Below are 20764 nucleotides of genomic sequence, written 5' to 3'. Positions count from 1 at the left end.
GTATTTAGCTATTATTATATAGTATCCTTCCTTAGTCTTTCATTTCTTTCTTCTTTCTTCATCGGTTAAGACTTGGATATCAAGGCAACAATGAAGTGTTTCTTTGACTTTAGTATCCTTCTTTTGATCCAGTCAAAGTAGACCTGTTAAGATGACAGAAGCATGCATTCATGATTTGTCAACCTGGTGCAATGTAATGAGGTCTAAATATATACTTGGGAGTTTGAAGCGTAAGAATATGATGTCAATGGTGGAAACTAATAGCCCTGTGAAGAAGATGACAATTCCTTCTTGGTCACATGTTGGAAGAGATCAAGAAAGGAGAGAGTGAGGTGCCAAACGACAAGCAATGCATGTTTCATATATTTCATGAGTGTCTTGCCACAACACACGAGTACAGTTGCCTCTCCCCACAGCCATCTCTCATCCATTTGATGAGGAATAATAGAGTAGTACTATTGCCTGCAATCCTTATAAGCTAATTGAGACCAGCATCATATGATACGTCTCTACTTGTAAGAGAAGGCATTGGCGGGTGCTCATCAAGCAACCTCGGCCTTGGCATCATCTCTCTCTCACACACACATAATATGTATGTATATATAGTGTTTGAAGAGGTTTCTTCTCTCTCTTCCTGCTGCGATGGTTGGTGGGTGGAAGAATGGGAGTGATGGAGGTCAGAACTGGCCGCCCTCGAAGGTCTGGCCGAACTGCCAGCCGGCGGGCGCGACGTTGAAGCTGGTGATGGTGCGGCCGTCGCTGGCGGTGATGCGGAAGGAGAGGCTCTGACCGTCGAGGTAGGAGTTGCTCTGCCAGTTCTGGCCCCAGTTGCGGGACATCACCTGCCACCCGGTCTTGGAGCCCTTGATGGACACGGAGTGCACGTCGCCGGCGCCCGCGACATTGGTGATCAGCACCAGGTTGAAGTAGGAGTGGCCGTTGATGGTGAACCTGACCCCGCCCTTCTTCACGCACGGCACCCTGCAGCGGCATCGCAGGCACATCAGTGAGAGATGTCGCGGACGTGGTGGCGCCGCGTGGGTCTCGGGGAGGAAAGGAGCTCACCTTCTGAAGGCCACCGGCACGATCCCGGCGCGGTACTGCGCGATCTGGAGGAAGGCCGGCTGGGCCATGTCGAAGTGGGGGCGAGGCGGGTTGCACCACCCGCCATTGTCGCTCGGGAGCGCGTTGTTGGGCGGGCAGAAGTTGGTGGCGGTGACCACGATCGACCCCGGGAGGCACCACCGCGGGTCGTCGTCGCACTTCAGCTCGTAGCAGGATCCACAGCTGAGCCCGTCGTTGAACAGCGCCGTGCTCAGCGCCGCCGTGTTCGTGCCATAGCCTTGGCTATAAAGGTTGCCATACCCACACGCTCCACCTGCCATTCACACAAAGGCAGCAGCAATATAACCACAGCACTCGCCATACGTACTGACGGAGAGAGAGAGAGAGACATAAAGGGCAGCTAGTTACCCATGGTGCCGGAAGCGTCGCCCCCGCCGTAGAACGTGGCGTGGGCGCTCTCCCACCCGGAGTACCCGGAGGCCCCGGCGACGAGAAAGCCGAGGGAAGAGAAGAGGAAGACGGCATTGGAGAGGGAGGAGTTTGGTGATGCCATCGGAGAACGTGCGCCGCAGGTGTTTGATGAAATGGGAAGGAGGGGGGAGGGAGCGCATTTATAGGAGGAGAAGTGGGGCACGCAGAGACAAGTTGGGCGTTCGTATGTCCAAGCCGGCCACAGTCTCGAGACGGATTGCGCTGCGCATGCATATCCAACGCACATGCAAATGTTGCGGTGCGAGTACCAACTCCCGATGCCGTGGGGCCCGCCTCCTCCTGTGTCGTGGTTTGGACCATCTCACCCATCACGTTATGTTGGAGGCGTAGAGCTTTAACTACGAACCAAACACAAACCCAAAGTATACCCCCGTAATTGTTTGTGATAGACAACCAAGTCAGGGAAGCATAGCCACATCTTTAATTAACTGTGAATTATTAGAGATTAGGTGATGATTTGGAAGGAGGACCCCACCATGTTAGGAGCACATGGGGTAGCGGGGATTGCGGCCAATCCCATGACATGGACGGGTGCCATGTCGATTCCAACACGGTGAGCATATCTTGGAGCTCGGCATTGTTCTTGAGACGTGACATTGACCGAGGAATGAGACAAGGGCGGATGCCATGTCTAAATCTTGCAAGTATAGCACAAATCTTCAATTGATGCAACATGCTTCCTACTCTTACGTTAATTATACATATACACATATATATATATATATATATATATTAATTATTGGAAGGTGACATAAGCTATAGTCAAACTATATGTATGAATGTAACTGTGTGTGCAATCCTCTGAAATAAAATAGGGTCAAAATAGGACCCACCTCCTCAGCATGCACCCAAACACCCATGTGGGTGGGGGTCCACCCACACACACCGGGATTGGACGCATGCATCCTCCCAATCCACAACTGGTTCTTGTGACATGACCCATCAACTGTTCCACACCCCCTTTGTCCACCCACCACACGCACACACACACTCTCTCTCCCTCTCTCTCTCTCTCTCTCTCTCCCTCTTCTTCTTCTATGACATCAAAGTACGAACATTAAACGTTCATCTATAGTCAAAATAATCGACCAAGATGTTCTGTTTGCCTAAATATAAATGAATTTGTTGGGCTTCATTAATGATAGATCAATCATAAATACGAATCATAATGCTGATGTGGTCGATTCTTTCCACCTAAATTCGAGGTTTATTTGATGATGTGTCCATGTCCATATTATAATTAAAGACCAAGTAAGTATACTTAATGTGCCAAGCACATATAACTCATTTCGTAATATTACTATATGTTGAGACCTAATATTCTCACAAATATTAGTCTTAAAAGATGAACAAAACATGAAATTCTTGGACTGCTAAAAACGTGAAAGATGTCTTTTTCTCATCAAGATAATAGATATTTTTTGAGTCATTATTAATCAATTCAAGATAATCATGTCTAAAAAATACTGATGTGATGTTAATAAATTATGATTTGACATATAAAACTCAATCAGTATAACTTTCAACACTGACATGAGCTATGTGGTAAATATTAAAATCATCGCTCTTGAAGAAAAATTAAGTAATTATATAGACTCTTATGAGCGTAAAAATCATTCTTATGTTACTATTATATTAAAAAAAAAATTAATATTAAAATCTGAAATCAAATAATAATAAAAGATGTGTATCTTTCGATATCATTTAGAAAACTTTTATCTAATCCATGAGTGCATCATCGTTGAATCCAAAAACTATAGTAAAATCGCAAGAAGAACAAAACTCAATTTATCATCTTTTTTCTTCTTAATCTTTATAGGATCGTTATAAATGATAAATGAGGGACAAAAAAGAAATAAGATAATGATATGTAATATCTCACTAATTCTGTAATTAAGGATTGATGAAAATAAATAATCTAGGATAATTAATTATGATAGTCGATCTCATCAATAAATTCATCTCTTAAGAAATCCTATCATAATTATACTGATAACCATAATTAGAATATAATTATATTCATAATATATCTTACACATGATCATAAAATCTAATAATTCTAACTTAAAATTTTAATTCTTAATATATGATAATCTTTATAGAATCTAAAAACTACAGTAAAATCACAAGAAAAACAAGATTTATTTTCTCCTCTCTTTTTATTCTTTATATGATCGTTATAAATGATGAACGATGAACAAAAGAGAAATGAGATACGATCTATAATCTCTTATTAACTAATTTCTATGATTAAGGATAGATGAAAATAAAGAATCTAGGATAATTAATTAGGATAGTCTATCTCATCAATAAATTCATCTCTTAAGAAATCCTACCATAATTATAACTTATTCATAATACATCTTATACACGATCTTATAATCTAATGATTCTAACTTAAAATTTTAATTATTAATATATAATAATCTTTATCAAATCGACTCGTCCATCACAATTATTGGAGGACGAGTTTGAATACGATAAATCTAAGAAAGAGGATAAAATTTACCGATACTTTATCTATTATTATTCATACCCTATCTTTGGAGTGGGATTGAAACCATTCTTTAAAATACATGGCACGTTTAGTGTGTGCAGTCGAAGAGCACTTGAATTGAAAACGTGGCAGCTATTCAATCACTGACCTCTGCCGCTTCGACTTGAAATCACATCGTTAGATTTATTCGTGTGACTTTGCATCCGTTGATGTCTGCCGATGAGAGGATGAATCAAATCCACACAGATTTTGTTCATTTATTATTTGTTTTTATATATTTATTATGGCAGAGATGGGCCTTCGTGCACTTTGAATTGATCGTTCGATTAAGGCTCTTATTGGGCTTGGGCTGTTAGATTGGGCCCAAATAAATTGACCATGACACTCGATAGACCGATGGGCTAGTCAAGATAAGTGACGAAGGCATGATTTTGAGATTAAGATATTGTTGTGATATTATGAAAGTCTTTATTAGTTAAGTTGGCTAATATATTTAATAAAAACATATTAGATGAGATTTTTGAACACTCAACCTTTAATAAGTGGGTATGATATATTATTATTAAATCAGTATTTTAATTATAGAATATATCGAGTGAGATTTCAAACCCTTAATCGTTGGTAAGTGGGTGTAGACACAACCATCGTACTAATGCTTTAGGTGTGAAAATATATCGAATGAAGTTTTGAATCTTCAACCTTTAATATGAGTCGGGTATTGTTTAATATATAATTCTTCATTTTCTAATGAGTACATATATGAAAAATTAATTTATACATTTTTAAGGATAAATGGTGAAGACAAAATATGAATTGAGATCCTCAGGATCAAGGATAAAAAAATATATAAATATTTTTTTAAGGGTAAGCCGTGAAGACTCTATGCGTATTGATATCTTTAGGACAAATGATAACAAAATTCATCGGATAAAAAAATAGCACTATGGCCATAATGAATTTCTTGTTTTGGGTGAGCCTTGTATAATTTTTAATTTAGCATAGACTCTAGTAGATGCTTATAAATGTGTAGTTTAATTTTTCTCTCGATGAACTAAATATGTTTATCAAATAGTATGAGAATATTATCAATGTAAAATATAAAAATAATAAATAAATTTAATATTTATTGTAATAAAAAAATAATAAATAAATTTAATATTTATTTATAAAAATAATAAATAAATTCAATATTTATTTATAAATAAATAATAAATAAATTCAATATTTATTTATAAATAAATAATAAATAAATTCAATATTTATTTATAAAATTAATAAATAAATTTAATATTTATTTATAAAATTAATAAATAAATTTAATATTTATTTATAAAATTAATAAATAAATTTAATATTTATTTATAAAATTAATAAATAAATTTAATATTTATTTATAAAATTAATAAATAAATTTAATATTTATTTATAAAATTAAAACATACGTTAGTAATTTTATGAATAGGAAGATTACACTTTCATAAATTAGTCCTAATAAAGAGTGATAGCCCTTATGATCCCAAATATATATATTAGTTATGGAAGTCATATTTTTTAAATTCACAAATGAATGTTTGTTGAGAATTAATTTAACCCATGATCAATCAAGTTATTATCATGAAGATAATTTATATACTTAATTTAATCATAGGTGACATGCGATGAGGTAGTTATCATTATGTTCTATAAATAGGACATAATTGATTAAACATACAACATTTTGCTTTTATCATTTTTTTGCTTCTATCTTCGATATATGTGATATTACAGCCAAGTTAGATATGAACAGACAATTATGACTTCCAATGGTAATTTTATATCTTAATTTTTATTTTTATCTTTTTGGGTAAATGTTATAAATTTTAGAGTATTAAGATAAAAACTCTATTTATGTTTCAAGATTTTTGAGACTTAATAAAAAATAGATATGCTAATGATTCATATAAAGAAATTAGACTATGGGAAAGTAGAAATAGCTCAAAAACATTGTTCTTTATTCAATAAGCTACACATGATACAATCTTCTAAAAATTACAGTAGCTATAACATCAAAATAAGCTTGATTAATACTTTAAAATGAATTTCAAAACTCATCGAAGGTGGTTATGGTAAGACTTCAAACCCTTTCTCGTGAGTTTAAAATTTTGTTTATGAAAAACAATGAATCAATGTAAGATTTTCTTTCTAGAATAAATGAAATTGTTAGTAAAATAAAATATTACTATAAATATCTTTATGATCATATTATTATTGTAAAAAATTTGAGGATTATAACTCCAAAATTTGATCATGTTGTTATTATAATTGAGGAGTCAAAATATTTATCTACTTTTTTTTAATAAACTAGTGAGTTCCTTGCAAGCATATGAAGTAAGATTAAATAGATCACTTGGAAAAAATGAAGAAAAAATATTTTAAGTTAGGAGAGAATCTTCCACCTCAAAAGAAAAGATAAAAAAGTCAATAAGAAGAGGATGCGACAAAGAAGAATTTCATAGTAAATGAAATGAAAGAAGAATAGAAAGATGACACTTTGGCATACATGATAAATAAAAGTAATCAAATTATGATAAAAAATTTATAAAGAGTAAAATTTAATGTTATTATTATAAAAAGTTTGATCATATAAAAGTAGATTGTTGGAAGAGAGAAAAACAAGCAAGGTATGCGAAGAAAAATGAAGAAAATAGAAAGTTATTTATGACTCGTTCACAAGTTAATGATATCTCAAATGATATTTAATTTTTTAGATATTATATATTTTAATTATATATCAGGCATAAGATTAATGTTAAGAGTTTTTGATAAAACTCATAAGTTAAAAATTTGTAATACTTCCGATTAGTCCAATATCGAAAGTGGTCAAGATTAAGATTGACTTATAAGAGTCTAATGAGTATACTATTATTAACTTTAGTTTAAGTATTTAGGTTAGTGGTTTGGACCAAACGAAGTTGATAAGCCAATTAGTCCATCAGACCCGATCGTTATTTGACATATGTTAAAGATATATTTATGACAAACAAAATAAGAAAAGTAGTATATAATTATCTTGAATCAATTCATGTTTACTAATGTAGACCTATGAATATAAAATTATTTTATAAAAGTAGATATTTTATTGTTTATTGATGATTATAACCGTATGAGTTTGATATATTTTCTAAATAAAATCTAAAATATTTAATTAATTTTTTAAAATTCAAGACACTTATAGAAATATAATATAATAGATGCATAGAGATACTTAAGAAAAATAGAGATGATGAATTTTTATTTAATAAGTTTATTTTTTTATGAAGAAAATAATATTTGTTAGGAATTGATAGCCCCGTATACACTAAAGTATAGCCGAATAGAAGAATCAAACTGACGTCGAAATGATAAAAAGTTTACTCAAAGGAAAGTATCTTCTAAATTAGTTTTGGTTCAAAGTAGTTACAACAATAGTTTATTTATTGAATATTTCACCAATAATAATTATACTGAATGAGTCGAGTATTGTATGAAGCCAAGTAAAAGCCATTTAAAAAAATTTAGTTGTATTATTTATGTTTTTATAAATTCATAAAATCATCATAAGCTTAATAAAAAATATAAAAAAATATATCTTAATTGGTTATTTATTGCAATCCAAAACATATTGGTTGTATAATTTTGCTAGTGACAAAGTTATTATTAATAAAAATATTATATTTGAAGAAATGATAAGTCGTAATTAGGATAATAGTAAAAAATAAATTTATATTTTAATAAAATCAAACACTTTGCACAATCAAGTAGTTGATACAACTCTTACAAGTTCATCATTAGCCTCAATCAATAGTAATTTAGATTTATCAAATAATTTCTTAGATGAAACCTCTCCAGAAAAATTTAAATCACTAACAAAAATTTATGATTTAATATTTATTTTATTTAATTCAAATCTTCTACTAACTTTGAGAAAGCAGTTAAAAAATGAAAAAAAAACAATAAATAAGAAAGTCAAGTCAATTCAGAAGAATTAAACCTAAGAGCTAATAAATCTACTAAAACAATATTAAATTGAAATGGGTATTCAAAATAAAGTATAATACATAGAGATGTATCCAAAAGAACAAGACTTATAGCAAAAGAATATTCACAAAAATAACGTATTAATTTTGATGATACCTTTTCTCTAATTGCTAGAATTAAAACTGTGAGAATTTTTTTGACTTTAACTGCTCACTTGTATTAGTTTATTTATTAATTTGATGTAAAATCTATGTTTTTAAATGAAGACTTATAAAAAAAATTATTACTCAACTCTTAGTTTTTTTTTTAATTAAAGGACATAAAGAAAAAATATATAAAAGCTATTTATATGCTTAAACAAGCTCTAATGGTATGATGCAGCAAAATTGACTTCTATTTTTATCAAAATAATAATGAACATACTCTTTATATAAAAAAAAGGAAGACAAACATAATATTCTTATAGGTTATCTTTATATCAATAATATTATATACGTGAGTTCATCTAATTCTCAAGAAATGTATAATTAATAAGTTTAAAATATCATATTTAGGTCTATTGTACTATTTTCTTACAAGATAAAATAAGGATTAGATAAAGCTTTTATTTCATAAAAAAGATATGCAATACATCTACTTAAAAAGTCTTACATCATTTAATTGTAAATCTATTATAACACCTAAGAATATAAATGAGAAATTAAAATTTAAAGATGATATTTGCTTAACAAATATAATATACAACAGAAGTTTAATTGGAGGTGTGATCTATCTAACTCATACTCAATAAGATATTATTTTCTCTATTAGTGTAATATCTAGGTTTATATATAATCAAAGTAAATATCATTTCAGAGATATTAAGAGAATTATACATTATGTTATTGGAACTGATATTTAGTATTATTATAATCTTAAATATAAATTATTTGGTTGATTGTGATTGGGTAAAAGATTTGGATAATAGAAAAAAAATACTTCAACCAACATTTTTAACCCAACCATATCTTAAAACTTAAAGAAGCAAACAATAAATATATTTTCAACATCGAAAGTAGAATATGTAGTTAGAACATCACCAGTTTGTCAAACAATATGGTTTAAATTTTTTTTTCAAAATTTTTAGTTAAGAACAAAAGAAAAATAATTAAAATACTTTGTAATAACAAAGTCAGTTCCCCGTAATCCAATATTTCATAGAAGAATGAAATATATAAAAATATGTTATCATTTCATCCGAAATATTATAGTAAGTAGAGTTATAATAATAAAGTACTGTAACGTCGATGAATAAATTATAGATATTCTCATTTAAGTCATTTTTATTTCAAAAACATATTTATTTTATCTCAAATTGATTTATATAACTATGAATAAAGAGGAATGATTGAAAATTGATTTATAGGTCATTATCCTTAATACTTACGGATAGTTTTAGTCATCTTTTAAGTAGTTCTAGTTATGTAGCTCATGATACAAAAAAAATTATTATCATAAGATAATTTTTATATCTAAGTTAATAATAGATGACATAAGATGATAAGATAATTATTATTATATTCTATAAATAATACCATAATTTATGGAGTAAATGTGTTTGCACTTGTAAATATTTGAAGTGTTTTAAATTTTACCTCTTTCTTAATATTATTTTAATTAATTTTATTTAAAAATATTCTCTTTCAATTATATTATAACATCATAATATTATACTCAAATCATTTTATTGTTCTTTTATGGGTCAACTCCTTCCGCGACCGTCATATGAACACAGGAGCCAAGTCCGCCTCGCCGTGTTGGTCTAAGAAGGGTTGAACGGAAAAAGGTGGAGAACAAAGCTCCCGTAGTAGTGGATTCCTCGCCGGTCTCCTTCAACAAAGATTTGATGCCATGATGCTTCCCTTCGATGGCTAAGAAATTAATCCCGAGAGTGAAAGATCAGAGGGGAGATAGAATCCAACCATTCTTTAAAGTCAACGACTTTCGACTAGAGAAATATTCTCGGAAATAATTCATTATTTATCTTAATGTAGTGGAATTCATGTAATGATTTTTGTAGTTATTTGTCGGTTAATGTTCATATTATTTTAGGTGTAAAAAATATTAAATATTTTTAATATTTTCTAATTATAGTTAATAAATATTACATCGAAAGGACAAGCTCGTCATTTTGCAACGCAATAGCTACTGCCTACTCGTACGTATTACTAATCATCAACATGGAAGATTAGATGGGAGGAACAGTATCACCGTACTCATGGCATCTCCGCACGAATCTCGATGACCGTACCATCTCGACTTGACTTGTCATGCCCTGTGACGCCGCATTAAACCACTGCATCAGTGCTCGTCCCTTCTAACCTATCGAAAGAAGTCATGTCACCACTTTGTACTGATTCGGAGGACATGTTCTTCCGTAACCTTCATTACGCTACATATTACATACTGTGTAGCCTCTCATGTACCCCATTTTGTAGGACACCAGTTTAACGCGACATCCTTCGTGAACCCAACTCCCACCTACCCCTCCCTCATGCTATAAGCACAGCCATGGCAGCCCTTTCCGTGCACACCCACCCATCCTCAAGAGAAGCAGAGAGAGACGTACGTATAGGAGCAGTACCGCAACGCCATGGCTCGCTCTGGTGCTCTCCTGGCTCTCGTGCTGGCCTGCCTTGTTACCGCCGGGGCGCACGCGGCGATCAGCTGTGGCCAGGTGGTCTCTTACCTTACGCCGTGCCTCGGCTACGCCCGCGCCATAGGGCCTCTCACCGCTGGGTGCTGCTCCGGGGTGAGGGCGCTCGATGGCGCCGCACGGACCACGCCGGACCGGCAGACCACGTGTAACTGCCTCAAGAGATCCACGGCCGGCATCCAGGGGCTTCAGCCCGGTCTCATCTCCGGGATCCCGAGGAAGTGCGGCGTCAATATCCCCTACAGCATCAGCCCCTCCACCGACTGCTCTCGGCAAGTATCTGAACGTAACGCTGTACATGTAGACATTGGCTACCATAAGACATCATGAATCCAACATAATGCTTGAGACACCGCTTTTACCGGTTACTTGTTTTTGCAGGGTGAAGTGATCGAGCTGCTACTTTATGCCGGAGAAGGTGTTCGAGTGCCTCCACATAAATAAGGTGGGAGTTAATGTTCTGGGAACATTCTTCCGAGTGTGCAAGCTCTCCATCGTCGTTGTAGCTTACATATAGCCACGGAGTTGCAGTAGGTTGGGTTCTGTAGTTGTGTTACTATCTATTTGAAGCTCATTTTCTAGTTGATGTACTCGGTATGTACTCAAACGTAGAATCTTTGTTTGATGCTGTTCTCCTGGGCTTGTTCTGGCTAAAAATGATGGATGATTCACTTAGCAGCATAAGTTCATCAAACCAATTTTGTTGGTCACATATCATTTTGACACGCACATACTGCAGCTTCATGAAGCGTAATCTCTCATGAATAGAACCTGTCACCCAATCATATGTAATACAATGAGAAATGACATTACTGAGTTGATGTGCGTAATCTCGTGAGCCCATTGATACGTCGTTATGTGGTAATCGCCTTTGTTCAAAGTAATGACATGAGTAATTGGACGCGGGTGAAGTGGACGTCCATGGATCTTCTTTCATTCTAAAAGTTGCCACCTGCACCTCTACCACAAGATCTCAACGAGCATTTGCTCTCGACAAGCTGTGGTTGGTAGGAGGTGGACTGAGCTGAAAAGATCTCTGTCACTTCAACACACGGAGATCACCAGCAGCAAAATATCTAGCAAGCATGCAGCAGTGACATCTTCCTGCAGGCCCCATCAGTACCCTAAGAGCCACTGTCAACCAATGCGAGATTGAAAGCTGTGAGAGCCAGCACATCATTATGTCCCCTTCATGGCTGCCGTAACATGTGTTGGCTGTAACATGAAAGATCAAGCAAGTGGTTTGGGTGCTCATTTCTCATCGATGCATCGTCTGTGAGAAGCTTAACTTTTACGTACATGTTTCTGTAAAACACTGTGTACATCTTTTCATGTCAATTCCTTTTTCTCTCTCCGTGTCTGTGTAGATTCCCCTTCTTCCTCCCAGGTCACTGATTTCATCCAGCCAAAATATCTCGCTTAATCGTGCAAGCCAAAGGTCTGCAGTCACCGGCCGCAGTGGGTTCCGGCAGAAGCAATTCAGAGGTCTGCGATAGCTCTCTCCTCTTCGTCGCCGTTGGTTCCTGCTAAGGCAATAAGGTTGCTTCTTCTGATGTCTTTTATCTTTCTCGGATTCCTCGCAGCATCACTCCCCGAGAAGACTATTCGGAGAGGGATCAGTGAGAGAAAGGCTGAAGTCTCACAACTCCTCTTTCCTCTTCTTATGTTACTTCTCGCTCTGGGGCGGCTGCATGACAGAATCCGCAATGCGTAGGCTGCTCGGCGAGTTCCTGGGGATGCCACCGGCCGCGGCCAACGGGACCAGGCAGCACGCCACCGGGAACAATGGCGGCGGCAGCGGCGGCACGGCCAGCTTTGACACCAACATGGTCTTCATCCTCGCGGCGCTGCTGTGCGCCCTGGTGTTCGCGCTCGGGCTGAACTCCGTGGTGCGGTGCGCTCTTCGGTGCGGCCGGCGGGTGGTATTCGAGAACCCCGAGGAGGTCTCTTCGAGGCTGGCGGCGACTGGGCTCAAGAAGCGGTCGCTCCGCCGCATCCCGGTGGCCGTGTACGGCTCGGGGGCCGACTTCCCGGCCACCGAATGCCCCATATGTCTCGGCGAGTTCGCCGACGGGGAGAAGGTCCGGGTGCTCCCCAGGTGCCACCACGGGTTCCATGTCAGGTGCATCGACAAGTGGTTGGCTTCGCACTCGTCGTGCCCGACTTGCCGGCAGTCGCTGCTAGATCATGGCGGAGGCGATGGCTTCGGTGGACATGTCATGGAATCGCCTCATCCGTGATCATGCAAATGATGATGATGGTGGTCATGATGATGACACGAACGCACCGCTTGATGGCAGCACGTGTCGTGTCATTTCTTGTCACCCTACTTGGTCCCCATTTTGGCCGAAAATGAACGTTATGTCATTTACATATCTAACAATCATCTTTTGCTATCATTGCATTGGCAAATTCCTATAAAAAAAAAAACCTTTAAATATACTTTTTATTTTCTTTTTTCTTATTATTTTAAAAAATAAAATTAATTTTGGCTTTCCATAGCTCAATGTGACCACCTCCTTGTGTTGAGATATACAATGGGACAAAGGTAAAATCTTTAATGATGTCTCGAAAATGATAGATGAGAGGAAGGGTATAGTTCATAGACAAGAGCGAGAGCGACGGGACGAAGGCACACATTGTCGAGGGAGGAAGGCATTGAAAAGTTAAAAGATAATTTTATCTTTTAGAAAATAAGAATGTTAGGTATAAATAAAAATATATTTAGAATAAATAAAAACTTAAGATTTTTTTTTTAATTTTACTGAATTATTATTGATGTTATTTGTGACCGTGTTGATATGTCTAGAAGAATTATTATAATTGTCATAGTCTTTATATATATATAAAAATTTGAATCTCGGCAAAAACATTAAATGGGACATTCATGAGCAATAAATGGTGAGAATTTTGTTTCCTATGTACAAAATCAAACCCATAAAACCTACCATTAATCCCATGACATCTGACATCCTTAATTGTTATGAGGAAGCACATGTAATGTTGCATCGAGTTCATGGCATTGTATGAAGTCGATCGGGCTGATAAGTACTCTTTGAATAGAAGAGTGCTATTATAGCATCCAACACCGAGATTGGATTGTGACCCGACATTTGATTGTAATATAAATCCAAATCATCTTAATAGTCGTTATCATATCATTTTCCTTACGAAGGAAATCAAGATTTTTTTCATGTAAAATGAATTATAAAGATAATTTAATTAATCTCAACTCAAACATAGATCCTTTTATATACTCTCAATAATCTGTGTCACATCATACACTTTCATTAAAACAAAAAAAATATTCATGAGGTATTAATATAATAAATATATAATAAATCATAAAGAAGATTTTCCCATTTGAATTCACAATCAAACCCTCCAAATAATTTAGATTTAATTAAGATAAGAAAAATACTTGTCAACGTCGACATTTTCAAGAGCTCAAATGTTTCGGTTAATAAGAATCCTAACACGTTCACTTTCATTCAAAACATATAGAATTATTTAAATAGACTATACACCTAAAAAAAAATAAAGATTGAGATTTTTATATTTATTTAAATAAAATATTTAATTTTATTTCTCCTTGTACCGTCATCTTTGTTGATGGAAATATCATACATAATCCGAAATAAGATAGAATTAGCATGTACTTACTAGTAAATCTTATGATATTTTTATCAACAAAATCAATAACGTAAAAATAAACAAGATTAAATGTTTTAATTTTATAAGTATAAAATTCTTAATATAAATTTAAAAAATATAAAAATTAATATACTTGTTAATACACAAAGATCGTCAACTAGTGAGTCGGTCCGATTAGTTCTCTACCGAAAGTATACGTCCCTTATGATGACTTTTTCTGATGATGTGGATAGCAAGTGTGGCGGGCAGGATGAATAAATAGACTTGTATGCGTGAGTGTCCCAGCTCGATCACTTCGATGTCTAAGGTAGAAAAACGAAAAAGAAGGAAGACAATAGTATTAGCAATGAATTAAGAGAATAAAGTGTGTATTCTGCTTGTCTGTCCGGGGTTGGTTCGGGGCATGATTTTTTTACCTAGACACTGGGTAGTGCGGATGGATCTTTCTTGAGACTCTTCTTACCTCACATAGTAGAAACATTTAATATGGACTCTTCTTTACTTCTTTGGGTCAAGTAAGACCGGTAAAGTCGAGCTATGTCGTCATGAATACAGAACTAGATTTATTTTTCTAACCACCAAAATCGATAAGAAGTGGTTCTTATGGGCTTATTTGAAAAGTTGAGGATGTGATCTCCTATGCGTGACTTTGAGCTTTCCTTTAGGTGTCTAAAAGTTGGGAGGTGTCGAGATTATTAATTATAAGAATAATATATAATTAACCCAAAGAAAGCATTGCAACGAAACAAATGAGGACGACGAGAGGAAGCCCAGAGAACGGAGTGCAACGCTTCCGGCGTCTCCGCAGACCAGCATTGGTGGCGGTTGACCTCAAGTGGTCGGGCCGTGATCTGACGTCCTAACAGCCACACAATTCATTGGATTTGATTAGGGTCGGACTCGTGGACTGTAGATCGGATCCGCATCCCTCCAAATTAATGATCAACTAGTGGATCGGGCGTTGTTGCGCTGCTCCTCCTACTCGCTCCCCTGGCGTGACTCACACCTTCGTCGAGAAGAGATCTCGAACGTCGGTTTGTTCGGCCGTGGACGATCGTAGGGTGAGCAGGCGGTCAAACGTTCCATCCTTCCTTTTTCTTTCTTTGACTGCACTTAAAATAGATTTGTAAAGAGGGGAAAAAATATATTTTTCGTCTTTGACTTGACTGTCACATCCATGGGAACGTGGATTATTCTCTTGCCCTCCAAATAGTATTTATTTACGTTGTTGCCATCCGCGCAGAGACTCCTAAATCTCTGATAATTTTTCCGCGGTGGCACTCGAGACATATCCAAGGAGAGGCGGGGGTATTCTTGGGAACATGGTAGGTCCTCCCTGTAGCTGTCCCATCAACTTTTCCTTCCCCTCTTTGACCAGTGCTTCATGCTGTCGCCACCACCTCCTTATTCTAATTCCACATTTCCTCTCGCTCCCCACCCCCTTCCCTCTGCATTGCCTCCTCCTCCTCCTCCTCTTCTCCTCTTCTGGCTCGTGTGATCTCTCACCTCTCTCTCTGGGCCTCGCGCGCACGCGGAATCGAACTCGTCTCTTTGTCTGGAGTAGGCGCCTTGCTCGTTGGATCGGCGGCGTGGTGACGGAGCAGTACCTTTCGAAGCAAGGTTGGAGCTTTGCACTCCCGGTTCCTTGTTGCTTGATCTCGATGCGAGTCTTTGGCTTTGTGATTCTCAAAGGGCTTTCTTTCGGGGGGAGGTCTAAGAAATTGACGGTCTTTGGAACATTTATTTTTAGGGCTTCTGTTCCGGAAGGATTCGATTGCTTGCTTCGAGTTCTTTTTTTGTGGTATTCGTAAATTTGGAATATTTTTTGGGAATCAAGTTAGGTATGGTTTACAATTCATTGCCTTTTGGAGGGTTCTTGAGGAAACAAAGGGTGGATCGTTGTAAGTTTGTGAAATATATGGGGATATTCCTACGTTATTATAGGAAAACTTGTTTCAGAAGGGCGTAGGATGAAGTGGAAGTCGTTTCAGATTGTAATAGCCGTCATCGTAGTTCTTATTAATCGATTCCAGATTGTAATAGACGTTTCAGATTGTAATAGCCGTCAAACAAGTGGAAAACTTGTTTGACGAATTGAATGTTGCTCGGAGAACCGTCTCTGACTTTTATACTGCTTACTACGTTAGCAAAAAAGGTCTTGCTTTTGCTTAGATAGTCGACAGATTCGATCAAACGACGAATTGGCGAATTCTCATTTCTAGATCACTTGAGACTTCAACAGATTCGATCGAACATAATTTTATTGGAGATGACAGTCTTTTATATGCATCTCTTCCCCTCAAGAAGATGATTGATTTAGTCTCACAAGGGCATGTTAGTTGGCATCGAAGAATTTTTTTGGTGGCTGTGGAATCAATGCTGTCCAATTTCTTGCTATACGCTTGCTTATATTCTCATCCACCTTCTTCTGATGGTATGGTTATTTGTGTTTCACTTTCAGGACATATCTAACTCATTGGTACTTGCAAAATGGGTTGCTTTACCATCTTGAAGCACAAGAAGAAGAAAAGTGGCAATTTGTCTAGCAGAAAACCCCCGAACATCAAAGAGAATGCAACATTCACACTTCCTGTGCCAGAGTCCCATGGGCCGTCTCTCCAATCTGCCCCTCCAAGTTTCAGAAACCGAACAAAATCTCAATCTGCCAGTCAATATCCAAACATCAGAACCAGAGCATTGTCTGCCCCTTCTAGCCTTGTTGTGGCTGAGCGGGATGCTCTTGCTTCCATGGAGTTTGATGACCAAGAGGAGTATAGGGGCAGAGGTCGGGTGGTGAAGGACCAACACTTTTCAAATCCTCTACCTCTTCCACTCCCGTCGCCGCAGGCCAACTCAGTTTTAAAGAATTTGGGAAGCTTCAAGTCAAGCAGCGCCAGCGGTCCTATTGCCCCCTCTGGCCCACTCCCATTGCCACGTCTAGGGGGAGGTTTCCGGAAATTCTCATATGAAGAAGTTTCATGTGCATGTCTGCATTTCTCTGCTGACCGTTGCATTTCAGATGGCACCTCATCTACAATTTATAAGGCAAGCTTTAGCGATGATACGATGGGGTCGAAGAAGACTGAAGCCACAGTTACTCGCGTATTGCATTCCATGCAGGTACTAAAAGATATGAAAATCATCATTTTAGGACTTCCTTTCCTGTATGCTCGCTTTTTGTGTTTCCTCCGCATGTGGAGCTCCAGAGAACTTATCAAGTCTCCATGGGAGTATAATTCTTAAGAGTTTGTCGTATGGACAGAATATTTGCATATGTGAATATCCCTTGTCTTTGGTAGCCCAGTGACCTTTGCTTGTCTTGCAAGTACCATCTTCTTCAAAGTTAGAAGATCTCTTCTTGACTACATGGCTTTTGGTAATGTTTTCTTTTAAAACTTCAAGAAAGAATTAGGATATCTCTACACACATATATATTTCACCACCTCTTTTTTATTCAGTCTGCAGCATCTGTCTGATAAAATCTAGGCCATTGATCTTTACTTCATATATTTTGAAAAAAAGTAATGATGGTTACATATATCATTAAAGTATCATGTTTTGGATATTTCAGGGGTTGAAGGAATTTGTTAACGAGGTGAATGTGCTAGCTTCACTGCAGCACCCTAACCTTTGTAAGCTGATTGGATTTTATGCTCAAGAGGGTTCTGGTGAGCGGATGTTGATTTACGAGAGGCTTCACCATGGAAGTTTAGATCGGCTGCTTCATGGAAGATCAGATGGTCCATCCATCGGTTGGTGTACAAGGATGAAAGTGGCTCTCTGTGCTGCAAGAGGTCTTGCATTTTTACATGAAGAAGGCCCTTTTCAGGTGAACCAACTTTGTCGTTGACATGTTTTTTATGCAATTTAAGATTGTCAAAACTCAACTATGTAAGCTGAGCATTTCTGTTCATTGGTGAAAACTTTGAAAATTTTCATTTCTTCTGTGGGACTGACTGCCTCAAGAAGATGATTAATATCATGAAATTATTGCATAAACAAAATTATTTTAATACTCCATAGACAATCTCATGAGGATGATATGAAATTTATGACGTTGATGACCACTATCTTGTTCATTCATCTTTTCATTCTACTAGTACAAGAGAATCATTATTTAATGTATCTGCAATCAAGGGAAATTCAAAACATGGAAGCTCGGAGAACTTTTGTGGATACAATCTCTGATAGAGTAACTATAGCTGTGGAACAATTCATAACAGATCCGATAAGTACACTTGTTGAAAATGGTTCATCTTGAATCAACAAACTGCTGTAGTTTGTCTTGGATTGCATTTGACATCTATCATGTTTTAAGAATCTCTAGAGTGGTTTGGTGTTATGCTTTGTGATATCTCTGAGTGACATGTTTGTTTAATTTTATCAGGCCATGTACCATGAGTTTTCAACATCAAATATACAAGTTGACAAGGATTTCAGTGCGAAGCTATCAGGATATGGATGTGTCTGTTACAATCCGGAGACAAGCATTTCAAGTTCTTCTAATGTAAGTGATTTACTTTATATGCACAGTAGCCAATCAAAATGTGTCTTGTCCCATGAAAAGGATTAGATGCTGCCAAGTAATATATATTTATCAGAATGATATTACCAATTTTTTCAAATGCACTGGGGGATGGTTGGTGGCTGACCTAACCTAATGCCATGTGGTACAAGCCAATCGTTTTTATATCACCTGCTGCATATACACATCCAATATTTTTATATGGTTTCTGATTATAAGTTTCTTCATTATGGCTTATTTCTATGGGATAGGGATGAACATCTGAAAACTACCGGCAGTACGCTCTGGTGTCTGCCGGTAGAAACTGTCCCATTCAAAATTCTTACAGCATCAGACTTTCTAATCATCGGTTGGTGAATTGCTTTTTAGTTCCTGTAATATTTTAGCTTCTCATCTGCAGCTTACCTGATGACATGCATTCCTCTGCTGTAGAACATTTTTTACTGTCAAGTAAGTGGTCTGTTGAACCTGTTCTGAGTAATTTGTACTCGGATATGCCCTGACTGGTAAATTTATCTAATGCAGACTTGCCCTTTAGAAATTTGAACAAAATGAGTTACCAGTAGGCCGAGCCATCTTGCAACATGAAGTGGAACTACAGTTACCATATTTTTCTTCAATGTTTGAATCAAATTTATGATATCAAATGATTTAGGTCGTGCATGATGGAAACAAAATGTTATGTCAGGAGAATTAGAGTTATTTCAACAGGATTCTGTTTGTTTATTTAATAGGTAAACATGATGAGAATATGTGAACATGAACACCTTCAATGAGATGTTTCTTTTATCTTCATTCAGGCTTGCCTATCATTGGAGACCTTGGAGAAAGGGTTGCTGACTCCTAAGAGCAATGTGTGGAGTTTTGGAATTGTCCTTCTTGAACTGCTGACCGGCCGGAGGAATCTTGACAGCCGATATCCTAAAGAAGAACGGAACATTGTGAAGTGGAGTAGACCTTTTCTTGATGATGATTGCCGCCTGTCGCTTATCATGGATCCCCGCATCAAAGGACGGTTCCCTTCCAAAGCTGCCCGAACTGTTGCAGACATTGCACTGAAATGCCTTCAGAAGGATCCTTCGGAGAGGCCCACCATGAGGACCATCGTGGAATCACTGGAGAATGTCCAAGACATGAAATACCCTAGCCGCTACCCTCTTCAGGAGCCATCCGTTGTTTCAGGAAAACAGATGCTGAAGTCTCAAAGCATAAATGGTATCATCATCCCCACACCACCACCACCAACGAATTTCTCACCATCGCCGCCACAACCACTATCGTCCCCAAGAGTTTCATTGTCCATCCCGCTTCCGCGACGAAGTTGTTCTACCACAGTTTCACTAGAAGATAATAGGATAAGCAGCAGCAGCAGGAAACCACCCTCACCTACGCTGCCGAGGCCTAGAGTTGAAGGTTTTTAATTGTCCATATTTTTTTCTTCTTATTTTTTATTTTTGTGCCTTATATATTTTGTGATTTTGGCGTGCTATATGAATACATGGTATACCTGTCTACCACTCAACAGTAGGGAAAAGGGTTACAATTTATTTGTAGATAAAAGATCAGTGCCAGCCTTGCATTATGATTGGAACCAATCAGTTAGTTCTCTGTTATGGTGAAGTGCAGAGTGGACTTTGTTCAGCCTCTGTATATAATTTAGATCTGCTTGTCTTCTGCTAAGACTGCCTGATGAAACTGTGATTCTGCTTTGAGGTTCATCACCATGAGCTTGTGAAACCTCAAAATGGACAGCAGCTCAATGTGACTTCACTTTGTGGCTTGTTATCTTCTCTATGGAATTTGGTTCATTTCTTTGTCCTGCTGCAGAAGTGCATTGCAG

At 36.9% G+C, this 20764-nt stretch overlaps 4 protein-coding genes across 8 annotated transcripts; 3 read left to right on the top strand and 1 right to left on the bottom strand.

Annotated features, from left to right (window-relative positions):
* Positions 1-328: 328 nt before the first annotated feature.
* LOC135642565 (expansin-A4-like) lies at positions 329-1629 on the bottom strand. Its single transcript, XM_065158820.1, has 3 exons — positions 1474-1629; positions 1066-1378; positions 329-981 (listed from the first exon to the last, which is right to left on the bottom strand). The coding sequence occupies exons 1-3, from the start codon at positions 1616-1618 to the stop codon at positions 678-680; spliced, it is 762 nt and encodes a 253-aa protein (XP_065014892.1). The 5' UTR covers positions 1619-1629; the 3' UTR covers positions 329-677.
* Positions 1630-10541: 8912 nt separating this feature from the next.
* On the top strand, positions 10542-11370 carry LOC135642662 (non-specific lipid-transfer protein 1-like). Its single transcript, XM_065158979.1, has 2 exons — positions 10542-11017; positions 11127-11370. Exons 1-2 carry the CDS (start codon positions 10683-10685, stop codon positions 11134-11136), a joined length of 345 nt encoding a protein of 114 aa, XP_065015051.1. The 5' UTR covers positions 10542-10682; the 3' UTR covers positions 11137-11370.
* Positions 11371-11810: 440 nt separating this feature from the next.
* On the top strand, positions 11811-13144 carry LOC103992986 (RING-H2 finger protein ATL74). Of its 5 annotated transcripts, none has more exons than XM_065158977.1 (3): positions 11811-12020; positions 12113-12284; positions 12444-13144. In XM_065158977.1, exon 3 carries the CDS (start codon positions 12452-12454, stop codon positions 12983-12985), a length of 534 nt encoding a protein of 177 aa, XP_065015049.1. In that variant the 5' UTR covers positions 11811-12020; positions 12113-12284; positions 12444-12451; the 3' UTR covers positions 12986-13144. The 5 variants fall into 5 exon arrangements, with proteins under 5 accessions (XP_065015049.1, XP_065015047.1, XP_009411192.3 ...); XM_065158975.1 differs by having other exon boundaries at positions 11821-12020; positions 12113-12230; positions 12329-13144; XM_009412917.3 differs by lacking the exon at positions 11811-12020 and adding an exon at positions 12329-12381 and having other exon boundaries at positions 12023-12230; positions 12460-13144.
* Positions 13145-15810: 2666 nt separating this feature from the next.
* On the top strand, positions 15811-20604 carry LOC135643704 (probable serine/threonine-protein kinase PBL15). The gene is made up of 5 exons (XM_065161015.1): positions 15811-16019; positions 16861-17519; positions 17971-18228; positions 18787-18906; positions 19725-20604. The coding sequence occupies exons 2-5, from the start codon at positions 16890-16892 to the stop codon at positions 20343-20345; spliced, it is 1629 nt and encodes a 542-aa protein (XP_065017087.1). The 5' UTR covers positions 15811-16019; positions 16861-16889; the 3' UTR covers positions 20346-20604.
* The last annotated feature ends 160 nt before the right edge of the window (positions 20605-20764 follow it).

Source organism: Musa acuminata, chromosome BXJ3-7 (assembly GCF_036884655.1).
Source record: "Musa acuminata AAA Group cultivar baxijiao chromosome BXJ3-7, Cavendish_Baxijiao_AAA, whole genome shotgun sequence".
In the NCBI taxonomy this organism is placed as follows: domain Eukaryota; kingdom Viridiplantae; phylum Streptophyta; class Magnoliopsida; order Zingiberales; family Musaceae; genus Musa; species Musa acuminata.
This window is presented reverse-complemented; position numbering and strand designations above follow the sequence as displayed.

Excerpts from the sequence above, each read along its gene's own strand:
- LOC135642662 (XM_065158979.1), top strand. The coding sequence starts at position 10,683 with ATGGCTCGCTCTGGTGCTCTCCTGGCTCTCGTGCTGGCCTGCCTTGTT.
- LOC103992986 (XM_065158975.1), top strand. The coding sequence starts at position 12,437 with ATGACAGAATCCGCAATGCGTAGGCTGCTCGGCGAGTTCCTGGGGATG.
- LOC135642565 (XM_065158820.1), bottom strand. The coding sequence starts at position 1,618 with ATGGCATCACCAAACTCCTCCCTCTCCAATGCCGTCTTCCTCTTCTCT. Across the intron at positions 1,379-1,473 it reads CGACGCTTCCGGCACCATGG|GTGGAGCGTGTGGGTATGGC; the intron begins GTAACTAGCTGC and ends TGTGAATGGCAG. Across the intron at positions 982-1,065 it reads GTGCCGGTGGCCTTCAGAAG|GGTGCCGTGCGTGAAGAAGG; the intron begins GTGAGCTCCTTT and ends ATGCCGCTGCAG.
- LOC135643704 (XM_065161015.1), top strand. The coding sequence starts at position 16,890 with ATGGGTTGCTTTACCATCTTGAAGCACAAGAAGAAGAAAAGTGGCAAT. Across the intron at positions 17,520-17,970 it reads GCGTATTGCATTCCATGCAG|GGGTTGAAGGAATTTGTTAA; the intron begins GTACTAAAAGAT and ends TGGATATTTCAG. Across the intron at positions 18,907-19,724 it reads GCATTTCAAGTTCTTCTAAT|GCTTGCCTATCATTGGAGAC; the intron begins GTAAGTGATTTA and ends ATCTTCATTCAG.